The 27,476-nt window shown below is 41.7% G+C and overlaps 1 protein-coding gene and 1 long non-coding RNA gene across 5 annotated transcripts in view; one reads left to right on the forward strand and one right to left on the reverse strand.

The window, feature by feature from the left end:
• Window positions 1-4,097: 4,097 nt before the first annotated feature.
• The window catches only part of srrt (serrate RNA effector molecule homolog (Arabidopsis)), a 36,222-nt gene continuing 12,843 nt past the window's right edge, over window positions 4,098-27,476 (reverse strand). Inside the window, exons 2-17 of one of the 4 annotated variants that reach the window (XM_034178647.1) lie at window positions 24,806-24,893; window positions 21,821-21,990; window positions 19,159-19,343; window positions 18,974-19,090; window positions 18,718-18,886; window positions 13,264-13,412; window positions 13,090-13,151; window positions 12,853-12,931; window positions 8,468-8,659; window positions 8,198-8,368; window positions 7,819-7,972; window positions 7,164-7,357; window positions 4,910-5,066; window positions 4,680-4,772; window positions 4,497-4,596; window positions 4,098-4,336 (exon numbers count right to left, since the gene is read on the reverse strand). In XM_034178647.1, the coding sequence (XP_034034538.1) occupies window positions 4,261-4,336; window positions 4,497-4,596; window positions 4,680-4,772; window positions 4,910-5,066; window positions 7,164-7,357; window positions 7,819-7,972; window positions 8,198-8,368; window positions 8,468-8,659; window positions 12,853-12,931; window positions 13,090-13,151; window positions 13,264-13,412; window positions 18,718-18,886; window positions 18,974-19,090; window positions 19,159-19,343; window positions 21,821-21,990; window positions 24,806-24,893 (2,156 nt within the window). In that variant the 3' untranslated portion in view covers window positions 4,098-4,260. Of the gene's footprint in view, window positions 4,337-4,485; window positions 4,597-4,679; window positions 4,773-4,909; window positions 5,067-7,163; window positions 7,358-7,818; window positions 7,973-8,197; window positions 8,369-8,467; window positions 8,660-12,852; window positions 12,932-13,089; window positions 13,152-13,263; window positions 13,413-18,717; window positions 18,887-18,973; window positions 19,091-19,158; window positions 19,344-21,820; window positions 21,991-24,805; window positions 24,894-27,476 lie in introns of all 4 variants that reach the window. The other 3 variants (XM_034178644.1, XM_034178643.1, XM_034178646.1) reach the window with 3 other exon arrangements.
• LOC117517570 lies at window positions 25,686-27,299 on the forward strand. The gene is made up of 2 exons (XR_004562758.1): window positions 25,686-25,825; window positions 27,166-27,299. It is a non-coding gene; the product is annotated as an uncharacterized LOC117517570 (long non-coding RNA).

The following is a 27,476-nucleotide window of genomic DNA, read 5'->3' on the forward strand; positions in this document are numbered from 1 at the left end:
AGCTTTACAGAGGGCTTTTTTATAGAGCAACAGACTCTTTTTCCAGGCTAAGTGAAGATCTTCTAAATTAGTGAGACGCCATTTCCTCTCCAACTTACAGGTTATCTGCTTTAAGCTGCAAGTTTGTGAGTTATACCACGGAGTCAGGCACTTCTGATTTAAAGCTCTCTTTTTCAGAGGAGCTACAGCAACCAAAGTTGTCTTCAATGAGGATGTAAAACTATTGACGACATACTCTATCTCACTTACAGAGTTTAGATAGCTACTCTGCACTGTGTTGGTATATGGCATTAGAGAACATAAAGAAGGAATCATATCCTTAAACCTAGTTACAGCGCTTTCTGAAAGACTTCTAGTGTAATGAAACTTATTCCCCACTGCTGGGTAGTCCATCAGAGTAAATGTAAATGTTATTAAGAAATGATCAGACAGAAGGAGTTTTCAGGGAATACTGTTAAGTCTTCAATTTCCATACCATAAGTCAGAACAAGATCTAAGATATGATTAAAGTGGTGGGTGGACTCATTTACATTTTGAGCAAAGCCAATTGAGTCTAATAATAGATCAAATGCAGTGTTGAGGCTGTCATTCTCAGCGTCTGTGTGGATGTTAAAATCGCCCACTATAATTATCTTATCTGAGCTAAGCACTAAGTCAGACAAAAGGTCTGAAAATTCACAGAGAAACTCACAGTAACGACCAGGTGGACGATAGATAATAAGACTAAGAGTCAAGCTTTCAAATGAATTAAAGCTCTGTCTGGGTTTTTGATTAATTAATAAGCTGGAATGGAAGATTCCAGCTTATTACTAGTGACGGACAAGTAATAACGGACAGACGGACTAGTGGTGATCACTATATAATAAAGTGATCATCAGTATTATGGAGTTCCACAAGGTTCTGTGCTAGGACCAATTTTATTCACTTTATACATGCTTCCCTTAGGCAGTATTATTAGACGGCATTGCTTAAATTTTCATTGTTACGCAGATGATACCCGGCTTTATCTATCCATGAAGCCAGAGGACACACACCAATTAGCTAAACTGCAGGATTGTCTTACAGATATAAAGACATGGATGACCTCTAATTTCCTGCTTTTAAACTCAGATAAAACTGAAGTTATTGTACTTGGCCCCACAAATCTTAGAAACATGGTGTCTAACCAGATCCTTACTCTGGATGGCATTACCCTGACCTCTAGTAATACTGTGAGAAATCTTGGAGTCATTTTTGATCAGGATATGTCATTCAAAGCGCATATTAAACAAATATGTAGGACTGCTTTTTTGCATTTACGCAATATCTCTAAAATTAGAAAGGTCTTGTCTGAGTGATGCTGAAAAACTAATTCATGCATTTATTTCCTCTAGGCTGGACTATTGTAATTCATTATTATCAGGTTGTCCTAAAAGTTCCCTGAAAAGCCTTCAGTTAATTCAAAATGCTGCAGCTAGAGTACTAACGGGGACTAGAAGGAGAGAGCATATCTCACCCATATTGGCCTCTCTTCATTGGCTTCTTGTTAATTCTAGAATAGAATTTAAAATTCTTCTTCTTACTTATAAGGTTTTGAATAATCAGGTCCCATCTTATCTTAGGGACCTCATAGTACCATATCACCCCAATAGAGCGCTTCGCTCTCAGACTGCAGGCTTACTTGTAGTTCCTAGGGTTTGTAAGAGTAGAATGGGAGGCAGAGCCTTCAGCTTTCAGGCTCCTCTCCTGTGGAACCAGCTCCCAATTCAGATCAGGGAGACAGACACCCTCTCTACTTTTAAGATTAGGCTTAAAACTTTCCTTTTTGCTAAAGCTTATAGTTAGGACTGGATCAGGTGACCCTGAACCATCCCTTAGTTATGCTGCTATAGACTTAGACTGCTGGGGGGTTCCCATGATGCACTGAGTGTTTCTTTCTCTTTTTGCTCTGTATGCACCACTCTGCATTTAATCATTAGTGACTGATCTCTGCTCCCCTCCACAGCATGTCTTTTTCCTGGTTCTCTCCCTCAGCCCCAACCAGTCCCAGCAGAAGACTGCCCCTCCCTGAGCCTGGTTCTGCTGGAGGTTTCTTCCTGTTAAAAGGGAGTTTTTCCTTCCCACTGTCACCAAGTGCTTGCTCACAGGGGGTCATTTTGCCATTTGAAATGACTTTAGTTTTGTGTCATGTCTGTGATCTGCTTTTTTTTTCTACAAAATTAAACAACTGAATGAACATCATCTGAGGCCGGTGATTCCATAATTTTTGCCAGGGGTTGTAAATGCTGACTTCTTTTGGTGCTTTCTAAAGTGACAGCTCAACCCCCTACTGATGTTTTTGTACTGCGTGCACATTAGAAGATAACCCTGTTTCAACTTGATTTTAAAATCATTGAGCATTGCACAGCTCACCATTACACAAGTAGCTTGTACTATGGTTCAACTAAAAGATCAGTTCTTAAGGAGGCTAATAATTTTGACTGGTAATTTATTTTTGTGAAATTATTTTGTTTCTGTGTATAAAGTAAAATAACGTAAGCATCCAAAATAAAGGTAGGATGTTTTGATCTGTATGTCTGGCATAGCCTTTAAATTTTCACAGTAAGTTGTTCGGGTACCAGGCTTCAGTTGCCTTGCAGGATGGTGTAAGTTAGTCCATTTGTATACTGTGGCGGTAGATCATCCAGGTACCCACACACCACACACGCTGTCTGCCATCTGCGCTTAACAGTGAAACCCAGGATTCATCTGTGAAGAGAACACCTCTCCAACATGCCAGACACTATCGAATGTGAGTATTTGCCCACTGAAGTCGGTTATGATGAGCTGCACTTAGGTTGAGACCCCGAGCATGGAGATGAGCTTCCGAGATGGTTTCTTACAGTGTGTGCAAAAATGTCTCTGGTTCTGCAAACCGATTATTGCAGCAGCAGTCCGGGTGGCTGATCTCAGACGATCTTGGAGGTGAACATGCTGGATGTGGAGGTCCTGGGCTGGTGTGGTTACACGTGGTCAATTCATTGACAACAGCTCTGGTGGACATTCCTGCAGTCAGCATGCCAACTGCACGCTTCCTCAAAACTTGCGACATCTGTGGCACTGTGCTGTGTGATAAAACGGAACATTTAAGAGTGGCCTTTTATTGAGGCCAGTCTAAGGTACACGTGGATTATCTCAGCCAAGAAGTGCTCACCAACACAGACTTAGAGATTTGTTAACAATATTTGAAGGAAATAGGTCTTTATTTAGAAAATGTTTTAAATCTTTGAGTTCAGCTCATGACAGATGGGAGCAAAAACAAAAGTGTTGCGCTTAAGTTGAGTGTATATATAATTGTACTGATTATGTGTTCTGGAAGTGTGGGTTCAGCGCAGTTTACCAATTTCATAATGTTGTAACTTGGTGGCGCCAAACTCACTTTCATAGTCTGCATGTCTGGTAAAAAAAGTAAAATGTACATTTTGTATCAAATTTAACCCCTTAACGCCTATTGTCGCATATATGCTACAATATTTGACTCAAATATACAACATACCAAATTGACCAGTATGCCTGTTGTTGCAAATTTGCAACATACCATTATTATTATTATAACATAAATTATTACCAAAATTACTATTTATTTTTGTGCAAAAGTGTAATTAATAATCTCAACATTATTTACCATCTACTTAAAGGCAAAAACACACAAAACATTTTTTATATACAGCTATATAAATTCAGGTGTTAAGGGGTTAAAATATCAAATTCCAAAAATTCAGTAACTCAGAGACTATCTCCTTTGAAATGCTGAATAAAACATCTTAAATTCCATTTGCATGATTGCTAATTAATCAGTCTTTGTGGCAGAAAGTTTAATGCCACATCAGTCCCAAGTTGATGAATGCAGATTTGCAAACAGAATGACATGAGGGTTCTGTGATGAAGTGGCTCCCTGCTGAGCATCGTGAGAGTGTATGACACAAATCACGTTGCTCTGTAACACACTTGTCAGCAGACTGCGTCATCATCAGTACATCAGTCACTTGGCTGCTCGTCTGTACAGTTACGTGGAACGCATCTTCCCTCACATATAAATTAATTATTATTCTCTTCTGAATGAATCACTTAACTCGTGCTGATGTAATTACAGCTTTATTGAGGAAGCAGGGTACAGGAGATGTTTTAGTTAAACAATAATTACAGGATGAAGTATACAAAAAGAAAATCTCATCACTACAAAAATAAAACAGAACACTAAACAGGCTCAAAATTGAAAGGCCAAAATGAAAAATGAACCTTCTAAAAGAAATCCACATCATCTGGTGCATCCAGGTCTCTATATTCAATGATGTTCCGTGGATCACCTCGTGACATTCTGAGATGGAACAGCGTGCGTGGATTTATGGAAGGAAAAAAAAGAAAAGAAGGAAAAACACATATAGAAATCATTAATCTTATGGTGCTCTTTAATTTCCAACACGAAGATTAAGAGGAGTGATTTTAGCCAATTAAGGTCAGACGTACAGTGATCTCACCTGATGTTGCGTGGCTTCCCCAGGTAGCCACCTTGTCCACGGAAGCTGTCATAATTGCCTCTGCCTCCTCCATACTGGTTGGGAGGATACGGAGCCCCACCTGTTAAAAAGAAAGGGTTGACATCAAAAGATTGTCAAAAACATTCGCAGTGCTCATCTCGGAAAAGACGTCAGAGAACCCACCTCCATAGCCCATCAGTGGTGGGCGGGGCTGCACAAAGCCCATTGGACCCTGAGGGCCTTGAGGTGGGAACGGCATAGTGGGAGTAAGCAAGCCTGAGGGGTGGGGAAAGATGGAGGCCACGAAAAAAAATAAATAAAAGAAAGAAAGTTGCAGACAGAGAAATTAAAAGCAGTTATTCACTTCATCAGCATGTCATTAATAACAGAATTGTTCATTAGATGTGTCACACCTTGACCTGGGAGTGGGAGAGGAGGAAGCTTCATCTCTGGCAGTGATGGTCTCTTAGCGTCCATCAAGAAATTGTTAAAAAATGCCACCTCCTTTTTCACTTCTTCAATTTTGTCCCCGTGTTTATTCAAGATGTGCTTGCGTACAAACTCAGGTCCCTGGAAGTTCATTTGAAAAGTACAAGGTCTTCACATGCCAGTAAGAATCAAGCAGTGCAGGACGTCTGGAAAGTATTCACAACGCTTCACTTTTTCTACATTTTGCTGTTACAGCCTTATTCCAAAATGGAGTAAATTCATTTCTTCCCCTCAAAATTTTACTGCTGCTGAAAAACATCCCCACAGCATGATGCTGTCACCACCATGCTTCAGTGTAGGGATGACGCTTGGTTTCCTCCAAACATGACACCTGGCATTCACACCACCGAGTTCAATCTTTGTCTCATCAGACCAGAGAATTTTGTTTCTCATGGTCTGAGAGTCCTTCAGGTGCCTTTTGGCAAACTCCAGGTGGGCTGCCATGCACTTTTTACTAAGGACTGGCTTCCGTCTGGCCACTCTACCATACAGGTCTGATTAGTGGATTGCTGCAAAGATGGTTGTCCTTCTGGAAGGTTCTCATCTCTCCACAGATGAATGCTGGAGCTCTGACAGAGTGACCATCAGGTTCGGGGTCACCTCCCTGACTAAGGTCCTTCTTCCCCGATCGCTCATTTTGGGCTGGCAGCCAGCTGTAGGAAGAATCCCGGTGGATCTGAACATCTATTTACAGATGATGGAGGCCACTGTGCTCATTGGGACCTTCTAAGCAGCAGAAATGTTTCTGCACCCTTCCCTAGGTTTGTGCCTCACAACAATCCTGTCTCAGAGGTCTACAGACAATTCCTTTGACTTCATGCTTGGTTTGTGCTCTGACGTGCACAGGTATGTGCCTTTCCAAATCATGTCCAGTCAACTGAATTTACCCCAGGTGGACTCCAATTAAGTTCTAGAAACATCTCAAGGATGATCAGTGGAAACAGGATGCACCTGAGCTCAATTTTGAGCTTCCTGGCAAAGGCTGTGAATACTTACAGGCGAGCCCCATTAACTCGCGCGAGTTGGGTTCCATAAAATCAGACTGCGAGTTATCTGAAACCGTGAGTTAATCAATTTGAAAAAAACAAACAAACAAAAAAAACACCAACTTCAAATCAGCTTACCTTGCCATAGTTTTGATCATCTGAAGCGTGATTCTGTTGTCTGAAAGTGGTAATGGCGTAGTGAATTGTTGTCACCAGCAGAGGGTGATACGCGTTAGTATAAAAGACAGCCCTGAATTGGTCCAGATACTGGCCTCTCTCACCTAGCCTGTGATTGGTTGGCGGCTGAGACACTCGTCAATGTTGGTCAGCCTCGCTTTGGTTAAGTTTAGGGCTGTGGCATGAGCGCTGCTGTCCTATTGGTCGTTTGGGAGTGGGAAATCTCACTCCAAAATGGAGGCCAGTATCGGGCCCAATTCATAGCCGGGCTGGTTGCCGGGCTATATGAAAGACTGACTGCAGAGGGGAGAGTCGGCAGTTCACTGCTGCACTTGTTAATAAACGTGCTTCATCTAGAGTGGGTTCAAGATCTTTTTTTCCTCCTTCAGCTGCTGCATGTCAGTGATGTGGGGTCCGTCAGCGCAGAAGATTCCTGACGATTCAACATGAAGCAGCTGGGGGAGGAAAAAAAAAAAAAAAAGATTCCGAACCCACTCCAGATACAATCCAACTCGCATCTGTATGATGAGCAGCAGCCAGAGGATGAAGAAGGAATCATTGTCCAGAACTGTCCACACTGATGATCCCTCCCAAAAACAGTCACATCAAAATAGACTTTTATACAATAGTCTAAATTTTCAGGGCCACAACCTGACCACGAGTAAAGCCAAATCAGGACTTACACGTGCACAAGTTAACGGTGCTCACATGTATGTACATGTGATTTCTTAGTTTTGTTGTTGTTTTAAGAAAATAAGAAAAATCTAAAAAAAAAAACCTTTATCACACTGTCAGTATGGGTATTGTGTGTAGAATTTTGAGGGAAAAAAAAAAGTTTCATCCATTTTGGAATAAGGCTGAAACATAAAATGTGGAAAAAGTGATGCGCCATGACCACTTTCTGGATGCACCGTAAAACAATGATCGACCACCTCCATTTAATTTAAAACACTGAAATTTGGGGGTGGGGGGTATAATTTTGCAGCCCTGCACGCTTTGGTTTTAAAGCCCTTACCTTAAATTTTTTGCCGCTAAGCGGGCAGAGCCATTTGTCCTTTCCGAGCTCTTGCGTGTTGGAAGACACAAACTTCTCCACCTCCTCCTCAGGATCCTTGCGGCCCATCTTGACTGCCTCTTCTTCAGACAGGGTTTCTTTTAAACTAAACAAGTGGCTCAGCTTCTCCTCCATATTCTTCTGCCACTGTTGCACTATTGATTTATAAATTAGAAAAAACAACAACAGGTTATCTCTCCCCCAAAACCTATTTGATCATTTTAAATCACGGACGTAAACAGCATCAAATAAATGCACCCGTACTTTTACAATGATATTCTGGCACAATTTCAGATATTTGTCTCTGCCAAAATTTGTGCTTTATTTGTCATTGATGTGATTAAACAAAGGAACAAAGTTTTGTGAAACTCAGCGGATATATGTTAAAATTAAAGTAATAAACCATTAAATTTTAATGACTAAAATCAGTCAACAGAATAGCTGAGACCAATTTAATCAGTTTAAAAAAATGGACAAAACATTGTCAAGAGTCACAGTATAAGAAATTGGTTCATCTTTGGTAGAAGAATCAAGACAGCTAATACCACAATAAACTTTTAGAAATTATAAAAAGGAAATATAAAGAGGGTAACAGCACAAAGAGAACCACACTGACCTTCTCCATGTGTGATACGATTAGGAGGGATTGGCCCCCGCACATGGATCATGCCACAGCGATTTGGCATTTCATCCTCACTGGGGTATTCGCAGGTGTTGTAGTAGTCAATTGAATGCACAATACGCAGGTACAAGATCAGACGGTCCAAAACCTGCGACGACGACAAACATTTTAGAGACACAGTGTGTAAAGATGACATTAGCCACCATTTACACAAACATGAAGCAGTTGTGTAACTCACAGCCCTACCACTAAATCAGAACCGCTCAGGAAAGAAAATCGCTGCGTTTAAGGGAAGTAGTATATCAATCCTTTGATAAGTTACCACAAACGTGTTTACAAATCCACAGCTCAACTGCATCAACAATGTCCAAACCTTAGCTAGCTTCTCATCTCTCTCCACAGTCATCTCCGTAGGGTTTCCCTCCTTGGTGCCCTCCTCGGGATCCATCCCACTCCCAGCACCCAGGAGCTCCTCCTCCTCGGCACTAACCTCTTCTATCAGGTAATCGGTGATATTCTTCAAGATGGGGTTCTGAGCTGGAAACTTTAAAAAAAAAAAATCACAAATGCAGCAGAAACAATTCAGTAAGGGCAGAGAGTCACTGAGAACACTCACACGTGTAATTAAAAACTAGTAGTCCACCTCAGTGCTCTGGCCCTCTTCCTGGGACTTGCTGCTCCACAGTTCTCCTTTCTCATCTAAGGCATGGATGAGCTTGGCAGCCAGCTTGATGTCATTGCGAAGCACCTGCTTGTGCTGAGTGATGCCATTAACATTGCGCACCCTGCGGGCCAGGTCCCTGTTCACTCCTGGTGCGAGTTCACAGTCCCGCAGCTGTGAAGCGCAACAAGAACAACAGTAATTTAACCACAAGCTAGAGGATAGCACACATAATCTAAAAGTGGACCCAAGAGCTCAGTGTAAAACGCCATGAGACCACAGAGTCAAAATCCAGCTGCTTAGATGTACTAATCTCCTGGAACATAAATTCACTGCAGTCTTAACTGATGCTGCAGTAGTGTGGTGTCACATAAAAGGTTAAAATAACCTTAATAAATACATTTTTACAAGATGTGCTTGTGTTGTTAATTGCCCTGCAAAAATTTTTGACAGCAGCTGTTCCTATAAAACTCAGTCCACTTATATGTGTGTATTAAGTGTGGAGAGCTGGTGCTTATCCTCGGAGACCGTAGCGAGAAGCTGATGAGTCTACAACTCCACTGAACTGGACGCTGGTCCATCGCAGGTTACTTTCCCAGCCAAGGCCTGTACCATTTAATGCTTGGGTGGACTGGGACAGTGCAGAAAAAGTGTCTTGTCCAAAGAAGCACAAACCCCAAACCCCAGTCTATAGGTTGGTAGTCCAGCTACTATGTCACAGAGCCACTGGCAATTATTAAAACGTGACTTCATCTAAATTGTATCAAAGTCACAAGGCACCATTTACTATATACGAGGTAGCTGTGGGTGTAAATATGAATTCTTTACTCCTGTGTTTTGCTGAGATACAGCAGGCAGGTAAAGAACTGGATCCACCCATTAAGGCACACTCGCATTGTTGCGGTAAAATATATTTTTGCTAGTTTTCAATTATGGTGCATGTGGTGCGTGTTGGGATAATCTCACACTGGGATAGGCAGCACACTCCACAGAGGTCACAGAGGTGCAACGCAATGAAAGTTTGCAGATGTTAGCCTTTGAGCATGTAGCAAGTGTGTGTCATAGAGTAACAGAGACCCCTGACACCACAGAGGAAATAAACAAACTAAACAGAGATTGAAAGCACCTTGGGACAGTCAGTGCAATAATGGCTAATATTTATTATCCCTGCCAACTAAAACGGTAGTGATTTTAAACTTGATCCATAAATCTTTGTCACATATGTAAGGCAGGCTGAAATTCCGATTTACTGACTGTTACCAAGTCAATAAAAGATTGTTTGATATTTGATGGCCTGTCCTTAAAATGACCAGAAAGGAACATCTGTTGATGAATGCTCTCAGTCATTTAAGTAAAAAAACATCTAAAGGTTGACTCTACAGCAATTGTCCTGTTGATCTGATGAACATATTTTGCCACTAATGAGAGTGCTTTCGTCATTTTTCACAAGTAAGATTGTGTGGTAACACCAGAAAAGTGGAGCGCCCAGGCCCTCTCCAGGAGTTAGGTACCAGAGCCCAAGCTTTGCGTGGAGGTGAGCCGACTATATCTAGTCAGTACCTCTCAACCTCCCTCACAAGCTCAGGCTCCTTCCCCCCAGCGAGGTGACATTCCACATCCCAACAGCCAGAGGCTGTGAACGTCGACCGGGCCGCTGGGCGACACAACCTCGACCGCCACCCAGTCCTCTCTGCACCCGACCCCCATGGCCACCTCTGCAGGTGGTGAACCCACAGGAGGGCGGGTCCACGTCGCACTTTCGGGATGGGCCTGGCCGGGCCCCCTGGGCTAAGATCTGACCACCAAGCGCTCGCTCGCAAGCCCCAACCCCAGGCCTGGCTCCAGGTTGGGGTCCCTGCTCCGCTGTACCAGGTGACATCTCGGTCCTTGATATTATACTGGTCATGGGAGCTTCTGAACTGCCCTTAGTCTGACCCGTCCCCTTGGACCTTTTTGCAATGGGAGACCCTACCAGGGGCACAAAGCCCCCGACAACATAGCTCCTATGATCAGCCGGGTATGCAAACTCCCCCACCATAAGGTGGCAGTTCAAGGGGGAGTTCTCCTGGGGGACTTCAACGACCACTTGGGTGGTAACAGTGAGACCTGGAGGAGGTGATCGGGAAGCATGGCCTCCCGATCTGAACCCGAGTGGTGTTCAGTTGTTGGACTTCTGTGCTAGCCACAGTTTGTCCATCACAAACGCCATATTCAAGCACAAGGGTGTCCATAAGTGCACGTGGCACCAGGACACCCTGAGGCGGAGGTCGATGATCGGCTTTGTAGTCGTATCATCTGTCCTCCGGCCACGTGTCTCGGACACTCGGGTGAAGAGAGGGGCTGAGCTGTCGACCAATCACCACCTGGTGGTGAGTTGGATCCGCTGGGAGGGGAGGAAGCCGGTCAGACCTGGCAGGCCCAAATGTATCGTGAGGGTCTGCTGGGAACTGTCAGCGAGGTCTTTGACTCCCACCTTCGGGAGAGCTTCTCCCAGATCCCGGGGGAGGTTGGAGACATGGAGTCCGAGTGGATCATGTTCTCCACCTCTATTGTCGATGCGGCTGCTCGCAGCTGCGGTCGCAGGGTCTCTGTCGTGGCGGCAATCTCCGAACCCGGTGGTGGATGCTGGAAGTAAGGGATGCCGTCAAGCTGAAGGAGTCCTACTTGTCTTTGTTGGCAGGTGGGACTCCGGAGGCAGCTGACAGGTACCAGCAGGCCAAGCACGCTGCAGCCTGTGCGGTCGCAGAGGCAAAAACTCGGGTCTGGGAGGAGTTCGAGGAGGCCATGGAGGAGGACTATCGGTCGACCTCGAAGAAATTCTGACAAACCATCCGACGCCTCCAGAGGTGGAAGCAGCTCTCCACCAACACTGTCTACAGTGCGGGTGGGGAGCTGTTGACCCTGACTGGGGATGTTGTCAGGCGGTGGAAGGAATACTTCAAGGATCTCCTCAATCCCATTGTCACGTCTTCCAAAGAGGAAGTAGAGACTGGGGACTCAGAGGCGGACTCATCCATCACCCAGACCGAAGTCACCGAGGTGGTCAAAAAGCTCCTCGGTGGCAAGGCTCCTGGGGTGGATGAAATCCGTCCAGAGAAAAAACAAAAAAGCGTGCGTGCGTGTAATTTTGATCATGCACAAACTGTGCCGTTTGGTATGCTCATGTATTTTGGGTCAAAAATGAATGACACCAAAACGGAACATTGATAGGACTAATATTTTTAGAGAAGCTAGATGTATTAGCTAACAACACAGAACAATGAACATTGATATTTACATTCTGGACTCACACGCCATTCCAGCAAGGGGTGGTAAATCATCTATATATTAAAAGCGTGCGTAGTTTTATTTAGTAAGTTCAATGTAAGTACATAATATAATGGTAATAACATTAAAAATACATGAAAATTCAGTAAGGTATGTCTTCTATAATATATTCCAGTTCTAAGGTCGAACTATACTAGTGTATACTAAGATATATCTAAATATCTTAAAAAGCATATATATATATATATGAACAAAACATGAATGACAAGAAAGTGAAAACGTTTATTTCCATTGTGGTCCATTTAAAAATCAAATGCCAAAATAGAAGTAAAAATAAAATAATAATAGTGTGTATATGATAATAAGAACATAAACAATTTATAAATACATTAAAACAGTGAATTAACATTTAAAAAGTATACAATTAACAGGAAATAAACGGGCTGAGTTCTTCTAAAAACTGTTGAGGTCTAAGGTTCTAAAAACATTCTGGACTCTCATGCCATTCCAACTCATTACAGAGACTTTGCACAATTTATTACCACCCTTGAAAAATGCCAGCTACCTATTTTATAAACACTACCCAATCCAGAGCCCACAGATTCCCACAAGCAATGTTCTAGTATAATTATATTGTACCAACACCACTTAGCAGAAGTCAAGAGAAGTTGTGGGGTTTTTCAGACATCAGTGGGCTCTCAGTCACACGGCACAGGAAATAGCAGGTACACACTTGACGAATCTCAATGAGATCAGTGTGCACATTTCATCCTCATCTGTAACCCAACACATGACAAACTGCACCAGGGAACACAGCACAAAGCGGCACCACATATATCCAGTCTATGGGCAGCCAAGGTTGTCTGCTTTTAATATGCTCCTTTGATGTGAACGCACAAATGTTTTTTCCCTCGCTCATATTTGAAATTCACTGCAACTCTGCACTGAGATTTACAATTCTCACTTTGAAATTAATCTGCTTTCCGTATGCCTGTTGAACTGCTGGGGCAGTCCACACAGATCACTGATCAACTGCAATCCGTTACACCACAAGTCAATATCAAATTAGAGCATACTACAGTTCAATAGCTGAGACTTACTCGAATGTTCTGAAGGTTCCAGCAGACCTCTTTGATGTTAACACCACGGTCAAATGTAACCCAGCAACGCCTGAAAAATCTGCATCAACCAAACATTTATGAAAATGTTTACAAGTAGTTGTGCAAACAATCATATTCACAATATGCAACTGAACAAACATTTTTCACATTTTTAAAACAAGAAAACAGTTTGTTTTGGGGGGGGTAAAGTTTTTTTTTTTTCTTAACGGGACCTACCTTCGCTCTGGGTGGGGGTCAGACAAGCAAACACGCAAAAAACCAGGATACCGTCTGCAAAGCTGAAAGAGAAAAGTAAAATAGTATTTTAGCCTTTAAGCACTGATTCATTACCATTAGTGGTAATTTACCAAGTCAGAGTAAGGACAGGTGTCAACATTGTGTTTAACTGACAGCGACAATCTCAGCCTTGGAAATGGTAGGAGCGATGCTCCTCATAAACAAAGAGCAGGTCTTGTGAAGAGGCCGAGGTCTGGGAGCTTCATCTTTGAGCTTCTTTTCTTCCTTCACATCCTCTTCATTTGCCTCCTTTGGTTTCACCTCTGCCATTTAATGAAAGACATCAGTTCAAGAATTATACAGTGATAACACACTACAGGGGAAATCAATAATTTAATTAATTTAATTTAATTAGCTTATAATGCGCCAAATCACAGCAAAAGCCGTCTTAAGGCGACTTACACGAAATCAATCAATCAATCAATCAATCAATCAACTTTTTTCTTGTATAGCGCCAAATCACAACAAACAGTTGCCCCAAGGCGCTCCACATTGCAAGGCAAGGCCATACAATAATTATGAAACACAGTCTACGTCTAAAGCAACATAACCAAGGGATGGTCCAGGGTCACCCGATCCAGCCCTAACTATAAGCCTTAGCGAAAAGGAAAGTTTTAAGCCTAATCTTAAAAGTAGAGAGGGTATCTGTCTCCCTGATCTGAATTGGGAGCTGGTTCGACAGGAGAGGAGCCTGAAAGCTGAAGGCTCTGCCTCCCATTCTACTCTTACAAACCCTAGGAACTACAAGTAAGCCCGCAGTCTGAGAGCGAAGCGCTCTAATGGGGTAATATGGTACTACGAGGTCCCTAAGATAAGATGGGACCTGATTATTCAAAACCTTATAAGTAAGAAGAAGAATTTTAAATTCTATTCTAGCATTAACAGGAAGCCAATGAAGGGAGGCCAACACGGGTGAGATATGCTCTCTCCTGCTAGTCCCCGTCAGTACTCTAGCTGCAGCATTCTGAACCAACTGAAGGCTTTTTAGGGAACTTTTAGGACAACCTGATAATAATGAATTACAATAGTCCAGCCTAGAGGAAATAAATGCATGAATTAGTTTTTCAGCATCACTCTGAGACAAGACCTTTCTTATTTTAGAGATATTGCGTAAATGCAAAAAGGCAGTCCTACATATTTGTTTAATATGCGCTTTGAATGACATATCCTGATCAAAAATAACTCCAAGATTTCTCACAGTATTACTAGAGATCAGGGAAATGCCATCCAGAGTAACGATCTGGTTAGACACCATGCTTCTAAGATTTGTGGGGCCAAGTACAATAACTTCAGTTTTATCTGAGTTTAAAAGCAGGAAATTAGAGGTCATCCATGTCTTTATGTCTGTAAGACAATCCTGCAGTTTAGCTAATTGGTGCGTAAATTTAAGCAATACCGTCTAATAATACTGCCCAAGGGAAGCATGTATAAAGTGAATAAAATTGGTCCTAGCACAGAACCTTGTGGAACTCCATAATTAACTTTAGTCTGTGAAGAAGATTCCCCATTTACATGAACAAACTGTAATCTATTAGACAAATATGATTCAAACCACCGCAGCGCAATGCCTTTAATACCTATGACATGCTCTAATCTCTGTAATAAAATTTTATGGTCAACAGTATCAAAAGCAGCACTGAGGTCCAACAGAACAAGCACAGAGATAAGTCCACTGTCCGAAGCCATAAGAAGATCATTTGTAACCTTCACTAATGCTGTTTCTGTACTATGATGAATTCTAAAACCTGACTGAAACTCTTCAAATAGACCATTCCTCTGCAGGTGATCAGTTAGCTGTTTTACAACTACCCTCTCAAGAATCTTTGAGAGAAAAGGAAGGTTGGAGATTGGCCTATAATTAGCTAAGATAGCTGGGTCAAGTGATGGCTTTTTAAGTAATGGTTTAATTATTGCCACCTTAAAGGCCTGTGGTACATAACCAACTAACAAAGATAGATTGATCATATTTAAGATTGAAGCATTAAATAATGGTAGGACTTCCTTGAGCAGCCTGGCAGGAATGGGGTCTAATAAGCATGTTGATGGTTTGGATGAAGTAACTAATGAAAATAACTCAGACAGAACAATCGGAGAGAAAGAGTCTAACCAAATACCGGCATCACTGAAAGCAGCCAAAGATAACGATACATCTTTGGGATGGTTATGAGTAATTTTTTCTCTAATAGTCAAAATTTTGTTAGCAAAGAAAGTCATGAAGTCATTACTAGTTAAAGTTAATGGAATACTCAGCTCAATAGAGCTCTGACTCTTTGTCAGCCTGGCTACAGTGCTGAAAAGAAACCTGGGGTTGTTCTTATTTTCTTCAATTAGTGATGAGTAGAAAGATGTCCTAGCTTCACGAAGGGCTTTCTTATAGAGCAACAAACTCTTTTTCCAGGCTAAGTGAAGATCTTCTAAATTAGTGAGACGCCATTTCCTCTCCAACTTACGGGTTATCAGCTTTAAGCTACGAGTTTGTGAGTTATACCACGGAGTCAGACACTTCTGATTTAAAGCTCTCTTTTTCAGAGGAGCTACAGCATCCAAAGTTGTCTTCAATGAGGATGTAAAACTATTGACAAGATACTCTAACTCCCTTACAGAGTTTAGGTAGCTACTCTGCTCTGTGTTGGTATATGACATTAGAGAACATAAAGAAGGAATCATATCCTTAAACCTAGTTACAGCGCTTTCTGAAAGACTTCTAGTGTAATGAAACTTATTCCCCACTGCAGGGTAGTCCATCAGGGTAAATGTAAATGTTATTAAAAAATGATCAGACAAAAGGGAGTTTTCAGGGAATACTGTTAAGTCTTCTATTTCCATACCATAAGTCAGAACAAGATCTAAAATATGATTAAAGTGGTGGGTGGACTCATTTACTTTTTGAGCAAAGCCGATAGAGTCTAATAATAGATTAAATGCAGTGTTGAGGCTGTCATTCTCAGCATCTGTGTGGATGTTAAAATCGCCCACTATAATTATCTTATCTGAGCTAAGCACTAAGTCAGACAAAAGGTCTGAAAATTCACAGAGAAACTCACAGTAACGACCAGGTGGACGATAGATAATAACAAATAAAACTGGTTTTTGGGACTTCCAATTTGGATGGACAAGACTAAGAGACAAGCTTTCAAATGAATTAAAGCTCTGTCTAGGTTTTTGATTAATTAATAAGCTGGAATGGAAGATTGCTGCTAATCCTCCGCCCCGGCCCGTGCTACGAGCATTCTGACAGTTAGTGTGACTCGGGGGTGTTGACTCATTTAAACTAACATATTCATCCTGCTGTAACCAAGTTTCTGTTAGGCAGAATAAATCAATACGTTGATCAATTATTATATCATTTACCAACAGGGACTTAGAAGAAAGAGACCTAATGTTTAATAGACCACATTTAACTGTTTTAGTCTGTGGTGCAATTGAAGGTGCTATATTATTTTTTCTTTTTGAATTTTTATGCTTAAATAGATTTTTGCTAGTTATTGGTGGTCTGGGAGCAGGCACCGTCTCTACGGGGATGGGGTAATAGGGGGATGGCAGGGGGAGAGAAGCTGCAGAGAGGTGTATAAGACCACAGCTCTGCCTCCTGGTCCCAACCCTGGATAGTCACGGTTTGGAGGATCCCAAAAAATTGGCCAGATTTCTAGAAATGAGAGCTGCTCCCTCTAAAGTGGGATGGATGCCGTCTCTCCTAACAAGACCAGGTTTTCCCCAGAAGCTTCGCCAATTATCAATGAAGCCCACCTCACTTTTTGGACACCACTCAGACAGCCAGCAATTCAAGGAGAACATGCGGCTAAACATGTCACTCCCGGTCTGATTGGGGAGGGGCCCAGAGAAAACAACAGAGTCCGACATTGTTTTTGCAAAGTTACACACCGATTCAATGTTAATTTTAGTGACCTCCGATTGGCGTAACCGAGTGTCATTACTGCCGACGTGAATTACAATCTTACCAAATTTACGCTTAGCCTTAGCCAGCAATTTCAAATGTCCTTCGATGTCGCCTGCTCTGGCCCCCGGAAGACAATTGACAATGGTTGCTGGTGTCGCTAACTTCACATTTCTCAAAACAGAGTCGCCAATAACCAGAGTTTGATCCTCGGCGAGTGTATCGTCGAGTGGGGAAAAACGGTTAGAGATGTGAACGGGTTGACGGTGTACACGGGGCTTCTGTTTAGGGCTACGCTTCCTCCTCACAGTCACCCAGTCAGCCTGCCTTCCCGACTGCACGGGGTCTGCCAGGGGGGAACTAACGGCGGCTAAGCTACCTTGGTCCGCACCGACTACAGGGGCCTGGCTAGCTGTAGAATTTTCCACGGTGCGGAGCCGAGCCTCCAATTCGCCCAGCCTGGCCTCCAAAGCTACGAATAAGCTGCACTTATTACAAGTACCGTTACTGCTAAAAGAGGCCGAGGAATAACTAAACATTTCACACCCAGAGCAGAAAAGTACGGGATAGACAGGAGAAGCTGCCATGCTAAAACGGCTAAGAGCTAGTAGCTACGCTAAGCTAGCGGATTCCCAAACAGGGAATCCAACACTAGACAGGCTGTGGAGCAGCACAGGTAACGCACGACAACAGTGCTAAAATAAAATAAAAATCCACTAGACAGGCTGTGGAGCAGCACAGGTAACGCACAACAACAGTGCTAAAAAATAAAATAAAATAAAAATAAAAATCCACAGGACAGGCTGTGGAGCAGCACAGGCAACGCACGACAACAGTGCTAAAACAAAATAAAAATCCACTAGACAGGCTGTGGAGCAGCACAGGTAACGCACGACAACAGTGCTAAAAAATAAAATAAAAATAAAAATCCACTGGACAGGCTGTGGAGCAGCACAGGCAACGCACGACAACAGTGCTAAAACAAAATAAAATCCACTGGACAGGCTGTGGAGCAGCACAGGTAACGCACGACAACAGTGCTAAATCAAAATCCACTGGACAGGCTGTGGAGCAGCACAGGTAACGCACGACAACAGTGCTAAAACAAAATAAAAATCCACTAGACAGGCTGTGGAGCAGCACAGGTAACGCACAACAACAGTGCTAAAAAATAAAATAAAATAAAAATAAAAATCCACTGGACAGGCTGTGGAGCAGCACAGGCAACGCACGACAAGTGCTAAAACAAAATAAAAATCCACTAGACAGGCTGTAGAGCAGCACAGGTAACGCACGACAACAGCGCTAAATAAAAATCCACTGGACAGGCTGTGGAGCAGCACAGGTAACGCACTACAACAGCGCCTAAAAAAATAAAAATAAAAATCAAAATCCACTGGACAGGCTGTGGAGCAGCACAGGTAACGCACGACAACAGTGGTAAAAAATAAAATAAAAATCCACTGGACAGGCTGTGGAGCAGCACAGGTAACGCACGACAACAGTGCTAAAAAATAAAATAAAAATCCACTGGACAGGCTGTGGAGCAGCACAGGTAACGCACGACAACAGTGCTAAAAAAAAAAAAAAAAAAAAAAAAAATCAATCCCTCTTATCAATCAGTCTTATCTGTAAAACAGTCTTATCTGTAAAACAAACTCAGAATTCCTCACCTTCAGCCTCCTCTTCACCATCCTCTTCTTCCTCCTTATCTTCCACCTCTTTCTTCTTGACAGGTTTGTCAGAACACTCAGAATTGGATTCTGAGTCCGAGTCTGAGTCGCTCTCTGTGGCACTGGCTTCATCGTCGCTGTCTCCGCTACGCTTCCTCTTTCTCCTCAGCTGATGAATGAAAATCAGAGCATTAATGCTATTTGGCTAATTACTGCTGCCTGACAGAAAAGCCCAATAAAGCCCTAAACTGCCAACCTTCTTGGACTCAGGTGGTTCTTCTTTTTCAGCTACTTTCTCTTCCTCTTCTTTCACAGCCGCCTCATCTGCTGTTCTGGCATCAGTTCGTTCTGTGCTGGCAGAATTACTTTCCTCCTGTGGCACAGTTTTCTATCATCATTAAAGGATGATGAATTCTTTAGTTTGCTAAAGGTCAAACTTACCTTCTCATTCTTTTGCTTCTCGACTGAGGGTTTGTGATCACCATCCACAGTTTTGGCATCATCTCTTTTGGGAGGTTCAACTCCCCCTGAAACAGATACCAATTTCTCACGTTCTTCTTCCTCTTCACATGGCATGTCCAAAATGCGTAGATCGTGATCGGTCCCTCCTTCCATCTTTATCACAGCTGAAGGAAAACAAGATGTGTCACAGGACACAGTGATAACCTGTTATACAAGTATAATAATACATTTGCTCTTTTCTTTAAATTCTCTTAATGTTCAAAATTTGGCAGTAAATGAGTTTACGAAGATGAGACTGATCACAAATGACAATCTTGGTTTCTCTTTTTAGTCTTTAACAGTACAGAACTCATTTTCGACTTTTCAGAAGAAGCTACTGGCTACAATTTATTCAGACTGAAAATGTGTAAATTGAAAAAAATTGCCAGTATTAACTTTTAGAATATGTGCTCATTACTCTGTTTGTTTTTAACTTGTAAATGCAATCTGTTAAGAGTGTAAGAATGCATGTATTTATTTGTATTGAACTGTCTCGGTACTGGACGTTCGGTTCGGTACAGGGCCGTGCACGCATGACTTTGTGTTGCACGTGTTTACCATAATTTCTGGTACTACAGGGCACACCTGAATATTAGCCGCATGCACCAATTTTAAAAAGAAAAAAGAAACTGTACATAAATAAGACATGGGTCCCCACATTGTAACATGAGATATTTACACAGAAAGATATTAGACAGAAAGATTTTTGAACTTTTAATTAAATAAGTACCGTAAATGCTTTTATCCCCTGAGGTGTTACACGTAAATACTGACGCGCACATGATCCAGGGCGCGCAAATGGTGTCCCTGCTCCACACGGAGAACTGAGTAATTTTATAACTTTTTCTTGAGATTTCATTGCGTGTGCAGCCAGGATCGCATGGAGGCTGTGGTAAATGAGACATTATTGAGGCGCTGTGACTTTTTCAACTTGTTGCGCCAAGACAGAGAACTGCATGAGGAGCGCAGCTTTCAGGAAATTAGTTCACAGCATCAGTTGACATATTTGTTGTTTATTTGAGAATATTTTATTTAACCCCCTACCACCTGCCTCATTTTGGCGTGTCAGTATCTCACAAATAAAAAGTGAAATTTCCCATCGATGGGATATATAGGCTTAGAAGGGGTTTTAACTTATTACCAGGCAGCACTTTGCAATTATTTATTAACCTGTTTGTATAATGTTACAATAAATTGTTGGTTTAAACAACAAGCAAATTTAAGTTTTGCATTTTGATCCCATAGTGTACTGAAAATGAAATGAACCATGACCTCAAAACTGAGGTACGTATCAAACCGTGATTTTTGTGTATCGTTACACCCCTATAATCTGTTATGTCTCACTTATAGTTAAATGTTTTACACCTCAGGCATTGGTTTGATATGCATTAAATCTGATTGACCAGCGTCCATGTATAGGTAGAAAAAGCTGAAAATTTTCTATTAAAATTATCCAGTGTTTGAAGTCACAGCTACACATTTTTTTTTTGTTTTAAAACAAACAATAGGTGGATTGCATGTGTCAGCGTGCATGCTCATAAGTAGCCCTCATGCAATGCATCATGGGATAGTCTGTATGTCTACAGCCAGCGTCCATGGATGTAAACAAAGAGAGACGCTGTACTTTTAAACCAATTTTGGACACAGAAGATGTACGTGGAGCTGTAATTAACTCACCATTTGAAGCAACAACAGTAGCGGAACCAAAAAGATGGAGTGCAGAATTGCAAGTTTAAAAGGTAAGAAAAGTTTTGGAAGGGATTTATTAAGTTACGCTTCAAATGGCAGCCGCGATTTCATCTCAAGTTGTGGACAAACTACTATATTAGTGGTTTTAATGGAAGTGCTTTGAATGTAAAAATCACTAGTGTGTCCACCATGTACATTTCTGGCTACTGCAGACTCGGTGGGTTGATGTCGGCTTGAACTTACTAAACTTTTGCTTATTTCTAGTCCTTCCAATATTGTGATTCCACTTGTTTCTAAGCATTGCATTCTTTAACTTGCCCAAAAACTCAGAGAAAGTGCCATGTTTCTGCTGGGGACAGACGAGGGCTGTCCCTGGATATAGGATTATTGCGTCATATTTTAACCCTTTAGCACCCACCCTCAACGAGACTATGCTGTGGCCACCTGGTGGGCTGTGAAGGTACTGCAGGTGGGCCATGAGGTCATTAAAAAAACATTTTGAAGCCTTTGATTTTCAATTCTGTAATAAAGTGTAAAAATTACCTAAAAGCTTAATAATAAACACGGCCATTAGATTTGCATGATCCATTATTCATTTATTTACACACACTTTATACACATCTCTCCCTCAAAATTCATCCCTTGTCATTCGCAAGAAAAAATGCCGTCAGCTGTAAGTGACCATAGATTTAACAAAGTGTGCCAGAAACTGCCACGTGGATATTTTATGTCTCCTTTTTTTATTTCACTATATATGCCTTGTTGTTCAATAACTTTGGCTGTTGTGAAATATTATTATACTCTAGAAAAAACAGTCAATTTGTATTGCATATAAACAATAAAAGCAAAAAGTGAAGTAAATGAAATAAAAACAAACACACAACATAAGTCTAAATTAATTGTGTAGCATCACCTGCATCCAGAACCTTGATGATGGCTTGACTACGTTCAATGTCCAAAGAGACATTGTCAAACCAGCTGTTCTCCATCAGAAATGTGAAGACGTTCAGACGGATGCGCAGGCAGCTCAGGGCCTCTGCTTTCAGTCGACTTGTCTCATCTGGGTGGTACTTTGACCTGAACCTGTCCAGACGTGAGGTCAAAAAAAGTGCAGGGAGGGAATGAAGTGGGTTGGGATGGATGGGATGTAATAATTAGAAAACAGACTCATTTGGTAAATCAATGTTTAAGTTCTTGTCAAAAAATATACAATTCTCTTTATGTGTCACAATGTTTCTCTAAAATGTCAGCACATGGGATATTTTTACATTAAAATAGTTTATGCCTTTACTAGGGATGGGTATCAAGAACTTGTTCCTTTCGGGTATCGTTAAGAAATGATTCGATCCACCGACATCAATAAGCTTTGTGCTTAACGATTCTGTTATCGGTCCTTCAGAGTGGCCGTTGTTTTGGCGGGTGTTTGTCAGGAAAATGATCATTTCTCTACATTGATTACAATATATAATATCAACTAACATAAATAAATAAATACATACAGAAATAAATGTGTCCTGTGAACACCTAGTGACTCTCACACCTCCATTTCATCCCTGTCTTATTTAAGTTTAATGACAATTTGTTTCGGTCAAACCATATTTTCAGTTTGTTAATTTCTTCAGTGATTTCCTCCAGAACTATCAGCCAAACTAGAAAACTGCTGCATCCTAGTAAGAGCAGAATACTACTGGAATGAATTTGAATAAGGAAAGTTGTATTTTTTTTCTCACCTAAATGGATTCAGCACTCACTCCAGTTTATTGTCTGGAATAGTCCCAGATTGCATTTCAGAGCTTCTAGAATTCAAACATTTTCGTGCAGGTGGTGTTGGGGGGTAATTTTGGGTTTCAGCTTTTTTGTTTTTCACCACTTTCATCCCTGAATAGGAGTTGTGATTCACTTTTGTGCGGATTAAAGTTACTAACTGGGACTCCTGTCTTGTTGCGAGAAAGAAACATCCTCCGTTCTGTTCACACAGCTCCAAACGCTGCGTGGCTCTCTGACAAGTCAAGATAGAACGATAGAATTCAGTCTGAATTAATAACTTCAAAGTGAAACACAGTTTTGTTTATTTTTATTTATGTCCAGAGATCAAGGATAGTGACTAATTTCATATTTATTTACTTTAAGACTCAAGGAAATACATAGAAAACCTGTAAAGCCTACTTTTAGTACAAAATTCACGAGGTATCGATAAGGGAATCGATAAGGAATCGGATCGATAAGCAGAATCGATAATGGCATCGATATCGATAAAACCTTATCAATACCCATCCCTAGCCTTTACAGTGAAAGGTTAATATGCCAAAATACATCAGCGGAATTACAGTATCTGCACAAAAAGCAATGTGATGTGTACGAGGTCTATTAGAAAAGTATCCGACCTTATTATTTTTTTCAAAAACCATATGGATTTGAATCACGTGTGATTACATCAGACATGCTTGAACCCTCGTGGGCATGCAAGAGTTTTTTCACGCCTGTCGGTTACGTCATTCGCCTGTGGGCAGTCTTTGAGTGAGGAGTCGCCCACCCTCTCATCGATTTTTTCATAGTTTAGGAATGGCTCAGAGACTTTTTCCAAAAACTGTAAGGCACAACTGAGTGGACACCATTCGATAAATTCAGCTGGTTTTCGTTGAAAATTTTAACGGCTGATGAGAGATTTTGGTCTGGTAGTGTCGCTTTAAGGACGGCCCACAGCGAGATGGCGCTCTGAGGCAGCGTCATCTCGCTGTTTCAAGTTGAAAACTTCCACATTTCAGGCTCTGTTCACCCAGCAAGTCGTCAGAGAACAGAGAACTTTCAGAAGAAGTCGGCATGAGGAGTTTATGCGGACATTCCATTGTTAAAGGTCATTTTGTAATGAAAGAATGTGCGGGCAGAGTCGCATGTCGGGCCGGACCCGACCGCAGGGGGTTGCGACAGGAAAAACACCTCCGTTGGAAAACTTAACGGACAAGTTGGAACATGCCCAACTGTTAAGCAATTTCTCAGTTACTCACTTGTTGAAAGCCATCAAAAGCCACCTGAATTTTACAAATGGTTTTCAACACGGAGGTGTTTTTCCTGTCGCGGCGCACACAGATTTGCGGCAGCGTCACGGAAACGACTCGGCGAATTTGCGCACACGTTCTTTCATTACAAAATGACCTTTAACAGTGGAATGTCCGCATAAACTCCTCATGCCGGCCTCTTCTGAATCTTCTCTGTTCTCTCACGACGTCCTGGGTCAACAAAGCCTTAAATTACGATGATTTCAGCTCGAAACAGCCAGACGACATCGCCTGGGAGTGCTGCGCGACGTCCCGCTCCGTGGGAAGTCCTTACAGCGACAGAAACACCCCATAATCTCTCATCAGCCATTAAACTTTTCACCGAAAACCAGCTGAATTCCTCGAATAGTGTCCACTCGGATATCCCTCACAGGTCCTGAAAAAAGTTTGATAAAGCAACGCGCGGCGTCTCGAGCAGCGTCTCAAACAAAGGAATTCAGCCGAGAGGGCGGGACCAGTGCTCACTCAAAGCCTGCCCACAGGGAAATGACGTCACCGACACGCGTGAAGAAACTCACGCATGCGCACGAGGGTTCAAGCATGATTGGTGTAATCGCATGTCATTCAAATCCATATAGTTTTTTTTTTATAAAACTGCCGGTTAGTTTTATAAGATACCTCGTATTTTGTAGACAGTTTCATGTGTGTGGTAGCGTGAGGTGTTTCAGATGTTATCTTTTGACTGTATTGTGATTATTAAAGCTGGTTAGTTTAAATTACTGGAAGCTTTGACGTTAACTTGCCAAAAATAAATGAAGCACAAAAGAGATGGTAGAATTAAAGCATTTACATCGTCAGAATTTCACATGACATAAATCAGTGTTTATGTGAACTACAGTTACCTTCGGTTCTGCCAGTTTAATAACAAATAAATACAGAAAGGAGTCTCTTCTGTCAAAATGCGGTCCACTTGACCCCAGTGGTGTGTGTCTGTTTTCACACAAATTCGGTGTGGGGAATTCATTTGATCCAAATAGAAAAAAGAAAACGGGGCAGAAAAAGTATAAAACGAGAAAAAAAAAAATTCTCCGTGCACAGAAGACTAATTGTCTGTCTGACTAAAATCCCTGGTACTGTATGTCTAAGAGCAACTGCATTGTGCGCAGTGCATGCCCTCACTGCCTAAAAAAAGATCCTTGATGAGTTCCACTTTTTCTCATCTTCACATAACGTCGTCAACGTGGAAATAGAAGCCAAGGGAAGAAAAAAGGTTATGACATAACACAAAATTGACATTTCTACATGCCTGTGAAATAAGTACAATACGCATTAACAGACAATATCAACTTGCATCTTTGGAAAATTCAAATGTCAAAATTAATTAATTAAAAATAAGAAGAAATAGAAAAAAGAAAATCAACCCAAAACCCATCAGCTCATATTTAGGCAAACAAAACAAATTAACGACTTCTGTTGTCATTTGTAACTATATAAATTCATAAAAATACAAAACTAAATATTAACATAACACTGCAATATTCATTCCATATGTCAAAACTTATTTTCAATATAAATTAACTTTAAATCCTGCAATGTTTATAAAGAACACTAAATACATTTTAAATTTGATCAGTTTGCTTATTAAGTAGCAGGTTGTACTGAACAGTTTAAAATTTAATGTGGTAAAAGCCTAAAGCACCAGAGTGCTTCTGGAAAAAATGTGTGTGCTTATTTCTCGTTTTTCACATTTGGGGTCAGCAAAAAGTCCAAATGTGTACTTGTATATGGTACAGTAAGTTTTCTTCAATCATACACAATGTGGTTTCACTGAAATTTGTTGAAGGATAATATTGATGAACAATGGTATTACTTGGCCATAATATTGTCTTCAATTTTGGGTTGATTTTCTCATTTCTTTCAACGTATGTGTATATGAGGTCTGTTAGAAAAGTATCCGATCTTTTCATTTTTTGCAAAAACCTGATGGATTTGAATCACGTATGCTTGCATGAGCCAACCTTGAACCTTCGTGCGCATGCGTGAATTTTTTCACGCCTGTCGATTGCGTCATTTGCTTGTAAGCAGCCTTTGTGTGAGGATGGGTGGAGTCTCTCAGATTTTCTTTGCAAGGAAATGGCGGAACGACTGGAACAGCGCGACTGCATCAAATTTTGCCAGAAACTGGGCGATAGCCAGGTGGAAACCATTCGGATTATTCAGACGGCTTTTGGTGACGATCCTATGGGCATCACACAGATTAAGGAGCGGTAAAACCGGTTTAAAGACAGCCGCACAATGGTGGAGAGCAAGCCGCGCTCCGGGCGGCCATCAACACGCTGAAACAACCAGATCATTTCCAAAGTGAACGCTGTGGTGATGCGGGACCGTCGTGTGACTATCCGAGAAATTGCGGAAAAGGTGGACATCAGCACATTTTCGGCACATTCCACTGTGACAGAAGATTTTGCCATGAAAAGAGTTGCAGCAAAATTCATACCGATGGCTTTGGCACGAAGCTGCTGACGGAGCAAAAGCACCTCCGTGTTGAAGTCTCACAGGACATGCTGGACTCCGAAAAATGATGCCCACCTCTTCCACCATTCGGAAGATTCAGACGGCTTTCGGTGGCTTTTCAGTCGTGTGACTATCCGAGAAATTGTGGAAGATGTGGGCATGTCACAGCATGTCCTGTGAGACTTCAACACGGTGGCGCTTTTGCTCCGCCATCAGCAGATTCGTGCCGAAACATGAATTTCGCTGCAACTCTTTTCATGGCCAAATCTTCTGTCACTCTGGAATGTGCCAAAAAAGTGCTCATGTCCACCTCTTCCGCAATTTCTTGGATTGTCACACGACAGTCCCACATCACCACAGCGTTCACTTTGGAATGATCTGGTCGTTTCAGCATGTTCATGGCCGACCAGAACGTGGCTCGCTCTCCAAACCGGTTGTACCGCTCCTTAATCTGTGTGATGCCCATAGGATCGTCACCAGTTTCCACCTGGCTGTTGCCCAGTTTCTGGCACAATTTGATGCAGTCGCGCTGCTCCAGTCGTTCCGCCATTTTCTTTGCAAAGAAAATCCGACGAGAGACTACACCCATCCTCACACAAAGGCTGCTTACCAGCAAATGACGCAATCGACAGGTGTGAAAGAATTCACGCATGCGCACGAAGGTTCAAGGTTGGCTCATGCAAGCAAACGTGATTCAAATCCATCAGGTTTTTGCAAAAAATAAAAAGGTCGGATACTTTTCTAACAGACTTCGTATATATTATATATATAATGTAACAAATCAGTAATTAGTAACACTTTGCTGAACTTGGACATGGTCCTTGTATATGTAACTACCTTTTTGATTTTCCATCCTAACAAACAAATTTGATTTTCAGTAACTAAATCAATAAATGCTATAAACATCACATCCTGGCAACCATAAAACAGTCACGGCTGCACTGCAACATTTCACATAAATGCTTAAAAATGTCCAGACAAACTAAAAACAGGACCAAGCCCAACTTCTGATAGAACACTACTTTAAAATACAGACATTAAATAAAAGTCAAAACACAC

Source organism: Thalassophryne amazonica, chromosome 9, assembly GCF_902500255.1.
Source record: "Thalassophryne amazonica chromosome 9, fThaAma1.1, whole genome shotgun sequence".
Taxonomy (NCBI): domain Eukaryota; kingdom Metazoa; phylum Chordata; class Actinopteri; order Batrachoidiformes; family Batrachoididae; genus Thalassophryne; species Thalassophryne amazonica.